General features: G+C 33.9%; 1 protein-coding gene across 1 annotated transcript in view; it reads left to right on the top strand.

Moving 5' to 3' along the window:
* Positions 1–12,609, top strand: part of LOC114328464 (alpha-amylase) — a 35,976-nt gene extending 23,367 nt beyond the window's left edge. Inside the window, exons 3-6 of the mRNA XM_028277323.2 lie at positions 4,128–4,332; positions 7,556–7,751; positions 10,053–10,373; positions 12,177–12,609. Of these exons, the coding sequence (XP_028133124.1) occupies positions 4,128–4,332; positions 7,556–7,751; positions 10,053–10,373; positions 12,177–12,574 (1,120 nt within the window). The 3' untranslated portion in view covers positions 12,575–12,609. The remainder of the gene's footprint in view (positions 1–4,127; positions 4,333–7,555; positions 7,752–10,052; positions 10,374–12,176) is intronic.
* The last annotated feature ends 552 nt before the right edge of the window (positions 12,610–13,161 follow it).

The following is a 13,161-nucleotide window of genomic DNA, read 5'->3' as shown; positions in this document are numbered from 1 at the left end:
TCAAATACAAAGCTTCGGAGATACCTACATGAAAAAATACAAATAAAAAAGACAACTTTATACGTTACTTAAAAACATTAAAAAGCCAACTCGGGTTTAATCGAGACAGAAAGTACCGGCCCTAAATATATCAAAATCTAATACGGCCAAGGGGACTGACAATATTTCAAGAAAAGTAGTTAAATTAATTTCAGAAGGTCACGTTGATGCTTATATCTATATTATATTACCTACTAACTATAATACAATAAAACATTTTGTTGTACAAAGTAATTGATATGGCAACGCTGCTAGGATAAAGTTATGTTTGACGTGATTCTAGCAGAAGGTACTGCTATCTATCGAACATAAATATTACCGATGTTGTAGATGGAGTCACTTCATGGCGGCACACATTCACAGCGGCAATTCAAGATATAATTCTTGTTTAACGAGATTTTTCATATGTTTAGGAAAAAATATTCAACATTTTATTGCAAATATTTTCCACTCTTACAGTTTTATATATGTTGTTATTAAAATTTTGTCCGATTTCTTACCGGTAGCTTTATTATAAGCCAAAACATATTATTTTTTCCTATTGTGGCAAAACTGTAAGATCAAAAATTTCCAAAAAATTCATAAGTATTTCTTAGGATTATATCTTTACGCTGTAAGAAAATTAACAAAATTGTATGTTTGGTTTTCCCGCTTTATACTTGGAAAAAAAGAGTATTTTTGAGTTTTTTCGAAAACGAAAACATGAAGTTTGCTCAAAATTTGTCAAAATACTTCTAGTAATCACATACACTTTCTCAAATTTTTTCAAAATTTTTGAACTTCAAAGTTTTTTTTTGGTGGGTTCAGATCAACCTTAACAAATAAAGGTAAAAAATATCAGTATTTCGTTTAAATCACTACAGTTAAGAATAGGGTAATTAAATATCTTATTTCGGGTATTCGTCTTTTAGTAGATAGGCAAAGGTTTAAAATGACATTTTTTGAATTTTGGTATGATTATATTTGTTGCTTCGGAAATTGCAAAGTAAGCTTAAAATTTGAAAAATCAAAAATTTGCTATAAGTTTTGCGAAATACATTTTAAGACTTTCATATTACACAAAAAATAGAGTCAAACAGTTCTTATAATATACAAAAAATTTCAAGACGATTCGTCTATTAGTTTACATTTTATTCAATCTTTTTATCCCCAACCGCTTATCTTTGCAATGTTATTGCTCAGAAAATAATAATGATACAGCAATTTCGTGGAAACTGTGTAAAAGAAGAATACTTACATTTTCAACTTATTTAAAAAAATCAATAAAAACTTATTTTTACCATTCCTTAAACATTTTACTAAAGTAAGGTCATTTTTGGCTTATAAACAATTTGAATAACTTTGTTAATGTTTAATTTGGACTTCTGAGGGATTTGAAAACCTGGTATTTTCACACAAATTTTCAAACAAAAATATTTGGCCAGGATTAATTATGGTCAAAGTTAGCCACTTTCTTTATTTAATTCATAGTTACTTCTATATACATAAAATTCTCCTGTAACAGTGTTAGTTACCATACTCCTCCGAAACGGCTGGTCCGATTTTTATGAAATTTTACACGTATATCCTGTAGAACTGAGAATAGGTTTTAATCTATTTATCATACCCATAAATTATAAGGGGGTGGCCCCTGACATTTTTTATATTTTATGGACAAAATTGGGTGCTTTAATTTACATACAACCCCTGATTTTCACCCTTCTATCACCAACCCCTATTTTTTAATGGCAATCTATACATTTACATCTATAAAATTTTCCTGTCGCAGTGTTACTTGCGATACGTTTCGGAGACGGCTTGACCGATTTTTATGAAATTATATATGTATATTCGGTAAGTCTGAGAATCGGTCGTAATCTATTTTTCATATCCCTGAGTGCTAAGGGGTTCAACTCTTACATTTTGTATTGTTAGGTGGGGATATGTATACATAGCGTACTCTACAAGAGTACTAGCACATAAAAATTATAAAAAAAATGATCAAAATCCATCAAAAAGTTCCGGAGATATTAATCGCAGCATGTTTGAAACATGAATTTAATTTTTTAATTGCACGGATTTTAATAAGTCCCCTCCACCGACCCTGTTATTTCGTTAAGACGTCATATTTAAAGCTTCATTAACCACTCTGTTGAAGTTTAAAGTTCAAACTTTTACACAAAAACTATATACCCTAAACTTCAAAATGGCGCTGGTTAGGTTGCTTAATTGTTATAACCAAAAGAGCTGTGAATTAAAGAAAAAGTGGCTAATTTTGACCTTAATTGTTCTGGGCAAACTTTTTTGTGATAATTTGTGTAAAAATGTCAGCTTTATAAAAAACAACAAAGTGGATATAGTCTACAGTTAATATTAACAGTTTTTCAAACTATTTATATGCCAAAAATAACTTTACATTAAAATATTTTTGAAATGGTAAAAATGCATTTTGTGGATTTAAAAAAGAAATAAAAAATATTGGCCTTCTTTCTTCTAATTTTTTGTGTATTATAAGAACTGTTAGACTCTACGTTTCGTGCAATATGAAAGTCTTAAGTCCATTTTCGCAAAACTTATAGCAAATTTTTTATTTTCGAAATTTTAGTTTTATTTTGCAATTTAGGTAGCAACAAATGATCGGACCAAATTTAAAAAACTCTCATTTTAAACCTTTGCTCATCTGCTAAAAGACAAATACACCAAATAAGATATTTATTTACCAGATTTTACCTGTAGAGATTCAAACAAAAAAAACTGCCATTTTTGACCCTTATTAGTTAATAACTAAAATTCTCGTCCTAACTGTGATGGGCATTTTTGTATTTATAATATATTAGGTATATAGTACCCAAAAAACCTATTTACAACCTGACAACCTGGCTGGTCAAGTGTTCCGAACATGGTACATTTTTGCCTTATTTCCCTGGTGTAAAAAGCGACAACTAAAACATCTTAAGATCCTCCTTAAAACGTAAAACCTTTCATAAGGAATTTTATGCGTTTGCTATCAATGTTAAAATATGTGAAAATCAAAATTAACAATTTTCCGGAATTGATTTGTAGATATTTTCTTTAAAACTGTTGGTTTTGGCTATATCAATAAGATTTCAGCAAATACTAAAAGGAATGCTTCCCTTTATATTTACACAAATTGTTGGAATTTTGCAAACAATATTTTAAGCTTTTTCAAAAGTTCTATTATAATTTATAATTCTGTCCTCTTTTCGATAAGGTTTCTGTTGTCATCGTCATCATGCTTTCTTTACCGCCTAATTTCTTAATTCTATTTTCCAGTGATTTATTGGTCTAACAATCTATTATTTCTGCATGGTTCCCAACTCTAGTCCAGTAATTTAGTACTTTCTTCTACGGTACTTACTTACTTACTTAGTCCTAAGCCTTTCTACCTTTAGGTGTAAGGCTGAAGGTGTCTTCTACGGTAAAATATTGCAAAACCTATAAATTTTGAAGAACCGCTGAGATTGACATGGAATTTGGCATACAAATAGGTTCATAGATTTAAATATTGACATGTTCAATGAAGAAAAGTCATATTGTGCCTATGTGTGTTTTTGCCCTGTGGGTGAGTTTCACGTCTTCTCGTAGGTGAAAAAATGTACGTTCATAATAACATATTTACTCTCAAATACCTCGAAAAGTAAGTATTAACTTAGTGAAAAAATGCTATAAAACAAAAGTGGCTTAGAATTAGCCAGTTTATCAATTTACAGACTTATTGTGAACATATATCTTTTCACCCCCGAAATGGAATAAAACTCACGCCCAGGGCAAAAGCACACATCCGCACAATATCACTTTTCTTCTTTGGCATCTTTGGCATCAATCGAAGCGGTTCTTTAAAATTTAAAGCAAAAACCGTGAAACACTGTACTAATTATCTTGCGTAACTTTTTAGTTTTCATTCGTCGTATACCTATACTATAATTTGATTTTGATTTTTATGTTATTTATGATTTGTTTAGTTGTCACTTAGACGTAAAAAATTGGTATTATAAGTGTATCATAAAGTTCTTTTTACCTTTTATGACTATCTATTTATGATTTAATGCGTTTTTTCATAAAATTAATAAATTACTTGTTTTTCGTAGAATATACGTCGATGTTGTCTTCAACCACATGTCAGCGACATCTGGTGGTGGTACTGCTGGGGGTTCATGTGACGTTGGATCTCTATCATACCCATCAGTACCTTTCGGATCAAATGACTTTCATTCTAAATGTGATGTCAACAATTATCAAGATGCGAACAATATTAGGAATTGTTGGCTTAGTGGATTACCAGATTTGGACCAGGTTTGTGCATAATAATTAAAAAAGTATAGTACTACAATCTATCTAAGATACTCATTAATATTCAGCTCAGCGGGCTGCTATTGTTTGAGGTGTTAAATTTTATAAACAAGAGATCTACCGTACCTATATCGTTGCGTCGGAATAACAAGGTTCTATCTACAATTTTTGTCTAAACTGAGAGTTTTATGTAACTTAGTTTTATTTTATGGTCTTCACCTTAATATGATACTAGCACCGACATCTATTTACAGGTGGCTGAAATACGTAAGTTACAAGGTTCTATCTGATAGAATTTTTAATGTTGATAGTTAACAAGGTTCTGACTAACATAAAAATCAGTCAACTAAGTACACAAGGTCCTATCTGCAAGAACTAAAAGTGTTTATAAGTTAACAATAAGACTTTATCAAATATCTTCAAGTTGTTTTATTATGTAACAATTTTGCATTAACTATTGAAGTAACCTTTTACGGTTAATACAAATTTATTATTATTTTTTTAAATTTAAATTGTTAACACATACAAGTGGCGATAATAGTAAAATAAATACATAACATAGAAACTTTACACAGTTATAACTAAAAATGACACCTGAGGCAGATAGAACTTTGTTATTCCAATACAACGGTACATACGTATTTATTATCCAAGATAGAGTTTTATAGAATTATCACTTGTTTACGTAAGTACACATTTTGAACAGTAGCACCCCGCTGAGCTAAATATTACTGCGTCTCTTAGATATATTGTTGGACTATATACTGCATTTCCTATACTAAAGAATTAAATAGCGAAGGTAAACTACTGGCTTCGATTCAAAGGCCTAGATCATTCTACGATATTGAACTTTTTAATAAAAGCCATAATTTATTCTTACAGCATTGAACGTCAGATATTTTGATTATTTTCATTACCTTTTTAATCATTTTCTACTCCATAGCTTCTGTAATTCACCATACCAATATCACAGTATATAGAGGTTCCACAGTAAAATAACTCTTCTGTCGGCGTTTGGATCTCAGCAAGTAATACCGGCAGTATGCAATTGGTAATTCACCAGTGGTGGATGCAGGTTTTCCCTGCTAAAATCCGTACGTTTATATGCTAATAGCACAGTATAAAGAGGGACAGTAGAACCACTCTCCGAAAAGCTGAAAGTAAAATCTTTAGTCGCGCATGGCGACCGCGCAATGTTGGCAGTCGCTTTTGCCCCACTCTCGCATTGCTAGTCGCATAGAAGCGTACTGGTTTTAATAGGGAAAACCCGCATCCACCGCAATACTGCCGGTATTACTTCCTGAGATCAAAGTGCCGACATGCAAGTGGTTTTACTGTCCATTTTTATACTGTGCTAATAGCAATGCGAGAGTGAGGCAAAAGCGACTGCCAACATTGCGCGACTACAGATTTTACTTCCAATTTTTCGGAGAGTGGTTCTACTGTCCCTCTTTATACTGTGCCAATATCATTAAAATGTCAAAATTTCCGCTTCGTTAGATGAAATGTTTAGTTTGGTCTATTTATAGAGGTGCTGAAATTTACTATTTTGATTTACGTTTATTGTAATAATCCAGGGCGGCTCAGGAAGAAGCCTTAGCTAAGATTCCTATTAAATTAATACTGTGCTAATATAATATGTTCTAAATTAAATCAATAAATTACATTTTTTTCAAGAGCCCTTTATATTACTAGTATGTTCTAAAATGAATCCCAATCATACATATTTTATAAATCTATATTTAGATTTATAAAACAATATAAATAGTATATTTTATGTGATACTCTAATTACAGTCCGATGGAATAAGTGTGACCCCTCTTAACTCATTTAATTTAAGCACATAAGCAAAACGCTCGTACATTTCGATTTTTAAAAATAATCATTGTATATTATAGCATCAATGTTTGGAACTTTACGCGATCCCTCTTCAGGTGGGTACACGACAATTAGACCGAAATCATTAGACCGAAAGCAGTAGACCGAACTCATTAGACCGAAAAGCACTTTACCAAAACCTCACTAGACCTAACAGCATTAGACCGAAATGGTAAATAAATTTAAAAAGTTTGAAGTAAATTATGCTAAGATTTTGTATATCTGTCTTTTTGTTTATTGTATTTTTTTGTATTATTTTATATATAGACTGTGTAAATTGTTACTCTGTACAGTCTGATATGAAATAATTTTCATCCGTTAAACAAATTAGTGAAGGTAAAAATAAATTATGGGTAGAGTGACCTTAACACTATTTTAACTGTTTATAATGACCATTCAAATAACATTTAGTTGTAATTACATTAGTCTTATCTCTTTTACTGCGACAAGTAAAAAGAACTGCTTTTCGGTCTTCTGCTGTTGGGTCTAGTGAGGTTTCGGTAAAGTGCTTTTCGGTCTAATAAGTTCGGTCTACTGCTTTCGGTCTAATGATTTCGCTCTCTTTACATTAAACCCTTCAGGTGAAAGTCATAACTTTGATTTTTTTTAATGGAAAAGTACACCATGTGACACCTCATTTAAAAGCATTTGAAATACTGAATACAAAAATGTAAAATACCTGGGCAAAATTTCGATCAAATACTTTTTAACTGCATTCATTTTTTCAAATCCTGAGAACGCTAATGAGTATTTTTGAAAAATTCAAACGCAGAGTGAAATATTATATAATTACCGAGGGCCGAAAGTCCCTTAGAATAAACAAAAGTTTCTTTTGAATGATACATTTAAAATTAAAAATCATACTAAATTTTCTCTTCGTTTTCACCCCTGTAAGTTATTAAAATAAACATTATAGAAGTTTTTAGGGACTTCTGCCCTCGGTAATAATGTAATCTTTCATTCTCTGTTTAAATTTTTCAAAAATTTTTAATGGTTTTCGCAAGATTTAAAAAAATGAATGCATTTAAAAAACGTTGGACCGAAATTTTGCGCAAGTATTATACATTTTTGTAATCACTATTTCAAAAACTTGTAAATGAGGTGTCACATGATGTACTTTCCCATTCAAAAAAATCAAAGTTTTGATTGTCACCTGAAGAGGAATCGCGTAAAGTTCGAAACATTGATACTATCATATACTATGATTATTTTAAAAATCGACTTGTCCGAGCGTTTTGCTTATGTGCTAAAATTAATAAGTTAATATGGGGGGGGGGGAGGAGTGGGGTACCACTTATTTCAGCGCTCTGTATATTGTACTGTTATTTTTATATTGTTTTGATTATAGAGCCATGATTATGTCCGTCAAAAAATTGTTGAATACCTGAACCATTTGGTAGATTTGGGAGTAGCAGGATTTAGAGTGGATGCTGCCAAACATATGTGGCCAGCTGATCTAGAAGCTATTTATGGAAGCGTTAAGGATCTGACAGGAAGCGGTTTGAGTGGAAGACCTTTCATATATCAAGAAGTTATTGATTTAGGTATGACATCAAAGAATATTTTTCAAGTACTTATATTTTAATTATCTGTGTGTATGTACAATTATAAACAAACCTACTATCGGTCCTAAGATATTATGCGGTATTTCTTTTTGTTAAAAATACATATTGCAAATTGTAACTTTGATGGTCCTTGGTCTAATACACTGTCACTTTTACAAATCTATTGCGCTTCTTTTTGTTACATAAAGCTCATTATTCATCAATCATCATTCTCTTAATTTTCTACCACGGCCTTGTTTAAGATACCGTAGACTTGTGAGGCTTTCACACTGATAGTGTGAGTGGTTTCCTCTTTTTCTAGATGGAACCGACAAGTACACATCTATTTCCATCAATCATATACGACATATACGACACTCATGCTTATTGAGCCTACAGTGTCCAGTCAATAGCCCCACTATTACGTTAACAATCATTTGATTGTGGGTTATTAAGTCGGCTATGAATTTGGCTGAATGGTGTTTTAATAACTATTAAGCCTGTGTTTCTTCTGGTGAATTTTTTCAGAATTCCAAAGACTTTCCTTACACTCATTTATTAATAGCTGCTCTTTTTTGTGTGTTGCAATACCAAAGCAAGGCTATGGACCAATTAATGACACACAAACACCTTCTCGGTCCAATTTACCAGCCTCATTTTTTCCTACGTAGCCGTTGTTACCTGGAACCCAGTATTAGTTTATTCCGACTTTAAACCAGGAAGAGGTACCCAAATAGTCCCATACAAGTTTTGATCCAAGATTCAGAGAACTCAACGATTTTAGAGCAGCTTGACTATGGATGTTGATCAAGATTGAATCATTCTTTATTTGCTATCATATTAGTTCTATAACCCACCTTTTTGTGGCGTTAACATCTCCGTGATATACGGTGACATATGTTCCCAAGTTTCGCTTGATTTCTGTTCTTGGTCTTGTGTTGTATAGATCACTTGCTGCATTTTCATAAGATTTGTGGCCGTCTGTACACCAACTTAAGTTTGAAATTACTGACAGATCCGTTTCTCAGTCTTTATTCTTTGGTACTATAATATTAAAATGTTTGTCAAAGATTTGGATCATTCGGTCTACAGGTATGCCCAAACCTGTATTAACATCTTCGGTACAAAGCGTCGAGATCAGTTTAAACCATCACCATATCCTATGCAAACTTAAAGTTTTGCCACAAACGAATTACACAGTAGTTTACCGTGTTTGGGCGTCAGTCTGTAATCTTGCATCAGGCCTTCAATCTTTCCATTATAAAGCCAAGGTTCCTGAAATAGGGCAAAATATAAGCCTTATTATCAAAAATTTTGCACAACATAGCCGATGTAGTCTTGGCATGCTGAAAGTTTACTTGCAGGACTTTTTTACTTTCACCTACAAGCAGCGTGAAGCCTACTAATCTACCTAACTTGAGAACTCTTCTCTTTCCATGGCGATGGACAGTGGTCTCTTACCTTTTGGGTGAACTAACACTAGGTTTGTTCCAACTCGATGCAAAACCGTTCTTGAACGGTTACGAGTATGCGCAGTAATGAAAAATGTGTTACTGCGCAAAATTATTCGTTATTTCGCAAGCGCGTAACGATTCAAGAACGGTTTTGTATCGAGTTGGAACAAACCTACTATCGTCAGTTCTGACCGCACGGCCTTTTTCGGAAGAACTGCAGTCATTTTACATTTAGCGCTCTCCCCAGGCTTGATTCGTTCAGGGAGGTTCTTATTACTTAGGGTTTTAGTTCCGATAGCTGCGTTAGAGCTCTACACTTAATTCTGTTTCTTTGTTTTTCATGAACCGTCAAAGTTGTGATCGCTACAGCCTGCAACCCTGATGTTCGTTCTTCGCGAACCTACTTTGTCCGTCGTCTTTCGTATGAAACCAAATTCTCCATATATCAAAGTATGGAAGCATGTATCCCTATTTAGCTCCTCAAAGGACTTTTTGTCTATAGAGAAAACTTAGAGGTGGCCTGTTTTCGACAGACAATTTTCCGAAACGACTCATAGATTAGTATTGGCCTCGCGGTTACTAATCCATAATCGGCCTAGTATCCGCTTGGCCTCTAATATCACTCCATTTAAGCACTATAAACACAACCAGTAGATTTAAATATAAAAAGCAAACAAAGTGAACTAAACATTGATTAAATAACTATATAGATAGAATCATTGATCGATAAAGCTCAAAATGTATCAAATAAGTTTGGTAATATAAGCAAATTGGAACTTTTCAATACGTTTTATGCTAGTATAATTTTTTATATGTATATTATTCTAACGTTTACTTTTAATTGTAGGAGGAGAGGCCGTAAAGAAAACAGAATACAATAGCTTTGGAACAGTACTGGAATTCAAATACGGTACCGAATTGGGTAACGCCTTCCAAGGCCACAACGCTCTCCACTGGTTGGAAAACTGGGGTCCAGCATGGGGATTATTAGCAGGTACTGATGCAGTTGCCTTTATTGACAACCACGATAACCAAAGAGATGGATCGTCAGCTATTCTTACGTATAAGAACCCCAAACCTTATAAGATGGCAATAGCTTTCATGTTGGCTCATCCATATGGTACTACTAGGTTAATGTCAAGTTATGCTTTTGACAGTCATGATCAAGGTAATATAAATTACATAATATTGTGAATAGTTAGTGCATATAGACAAATCTGGCTCAGTATTGATGGCAGGTCTCTATTTCTGTTTATCTTATTCCAAATGTAATGTCTTCTTGACATACCTATTTGGCTAAAATAGGTAGCTAGTTTACTTAGTGGATTGGTAATTTTATCTTCTCCTTCTTAAGTGCCGTCTTCCATTTGGAGGTTGGAGATCATCATCACTATCATTTATCGCTGCTCTGAGTTTAAACTGCATTTAAACCAGTCCTTAAGTTCTTCAACCTTGATACTTATATCTATATCTATAATTTTCAGCTTTACCACCTATATAGTGAGCCTGGTATTGGTAGATCCATCAAAATATAAAGGCTGCGGTGGCTAGGTCATTTAGAGAGAACGAATTAGGTAGAGACGTCGAAACACATTTATAGCCAAAGACCGGATGGAGTAGGGAGAAGAAGCAGGCACAGAGCACGATTTAAGGACCACGTGGAAGACGATTTGCGAGTGTTATTAGTGCGAAATTAGAAAAAAAAGGCAAATGATAGGAAGAAATGGAAACTGATTCTGGAACAGGCCAAGACCCACCATGGGTTGTAGAGCCAATGATGATGATATGATTCTGTTCAGATGTTTCCTTTTCTTACCTCTCTCTATCTATATTATGTATATCGGTTTTATAGCGTTCTACGCCTTTCCGTTCATAAATCACCACTCCTTTCTATTGTGGCAGTCTTCCTCTCTTAGATTTCTTTCACACATCGCCTTGGAGATGCCCTTTATCCATGTAGTTGCTGGTCTTCCTCGTTTTCGTTTTTTTTTTGTGGACGTCCATTCTAACACTTTTTGGGGATTATCCTTTGGTCCATTCGCCTTACGTGTCCGTACCAAACTAGCTGTTGTCTTTTGATGACATCTATAATTGTTCTTTCTATTTCAATTTGTTGTCTAATGTCGTCGTGTCTTATGTGTTCTAGTCTTGATCTTCTTGCTGACCTTCTCCAAAAATCCATCTCAGTGGCTAGTAATTTATCTTTGTACTTGTTGGTTAATTGCCAGACTTCAGCTCCATAGGTTAACACTGGTTTTAATATTGTGTTGTAAATTGGTTTTTATTTTCTGTTCTTATATTTTTTTTGTCACAGTACCGAATTCAGGTCTCCTATCACCTCCTGTTTTTCCTTTACTATCCTTTCCTTAATATCTTCTTCGTTTCGTCCTGTACTAGTTAGTTTCATTCCCAGATATATGTATTCATTGCAGCTTGTAATTGTCTCCTGTTCCAGGTTCAGGTTCTCCGTTTCTTCCCGTTCTGCGCATAGATATGTGTTTTTATATATTTTAGTTCTAAATTTTTTCCCTTAGTTCTAAATTTTTTCCCTTACAATATCTTTTATATTTTAGTATTAGAGTTCGTTTCAGTATTTTCTGTTAACATTACATATCATTCCTAGTGTCCTCGCATGAAATTTATTAATTTTTACTAACAAATTTCTGTATACTGTAACTTTTAATGCTTGTACACATGAGAGCGGTTTGCCAACGGTTACGTCGCGGTTTACCTTAAAAACTCAAACGCCGCGGTTCAAGCTGCCAAGGAACAAAAATGCAACCGCATAGTATCGTACACATGCAATTGCTCAACGTCGTCAAACCGCGGCGGTTGTAAGTTACTAGGGAAGGAATGGAACCGCCAGTCAACCGCTGTCATGTGTACGGTACAAACCTCGGCTAACTGCGGCGTTAACGGCTGGCAAACCGCCCTCGTATGTACAAAGCCTTAAGGTGAATTTAAATTTTAGGTCCACCTGGTCAACAACCTGGTTTCAACGCTGATGGCACATGCACAAATGGTTGGGTCTGCGAACACAGATGGCGTGAAATCTTTAATATGGTCGGTTTCAGAAACGCTGTAGCTGGCACAGATGTCACTAACTGGTGGAGTGACGGCAACCAACAAATCGCTTTTGGAAGAGGAAACAAAGGCTTTATCGCTTTCACTTTACAAGGAGACATCAATCAAAGTATTCAAACCTCATTACCGGCTGGAACTTACTGTGATGTTATTTCTGGTAGTTTAGAAAATGGATCTTGTACAGGAAAAACTGTAAATGTTGATGGAAGTGGTAAGGCGGCTATTTCTTTGTCCACGAATGAAGATGATGGTGTTGTGGCTATTCATGTCAACGCAAAATTGTAGAGTGATATTTTTTTTAAATATATTTTTTAGGAATACAGTGTTTCCTTTTGATTCGAAACCGTTTATTTTCACTTTGTTTTATACTATACTCTGTATTAGAGTAGGTACAAAAATGATAACGTTTCATAACGGGTAATCTGAGATGCATTGTTGGAATATTTTCCTAGCGTCGGTCGCCCGCTGTTATTTTTGTACCCGGGTTAAAAAAATACTTGATTCGTTGTCAACATTCATTTCACTTATTTCATCGTTTCCTTTTAGAGGTCGTTTTAACCATACTCCGGAGCAGAACGGACGTTTTGATTCAGATAGGTCTTCTTGCAAAGCCTTCTTGATAACGGGTAGACCTAGAAACACGTGTCGAGGGATGTTAAGAGACCTGATTTGAATCAAAACGAAACCGTTTATTTTCATTTAGAAGAATAATAGTTTCTAATAGGAACATGAGACGGATAACTGATTATCGCTGATTTGGATAAAATAGACAGATGGAAAGACTACATTGAGGAACTGTTTAATGATGAAAGGCCTGAGCTTGAAATTAACGAAGTAGTTACAGGACCTGCCATAACTATGGACGAAATTGA

Source organism: Diabrotica virgifera, chromosome 5, assembly GCF_917563875.1.
Source record: "Diabrotica virgifera virgifera chromosome 5, PGI_DIABVI_V3a".
Lineage (NCBI taxonomy): Eukaryota > Metazoa > Arthropoda > Insecta > Coleoptera > Chrysomelidae > Diabrotica > Diabrotica virgifera.
The sequence above is the reverse complement of the archived record's forward strand: the minus strand, read 5'-3'. Positions and strand labels throughout refer to the sequence as shown.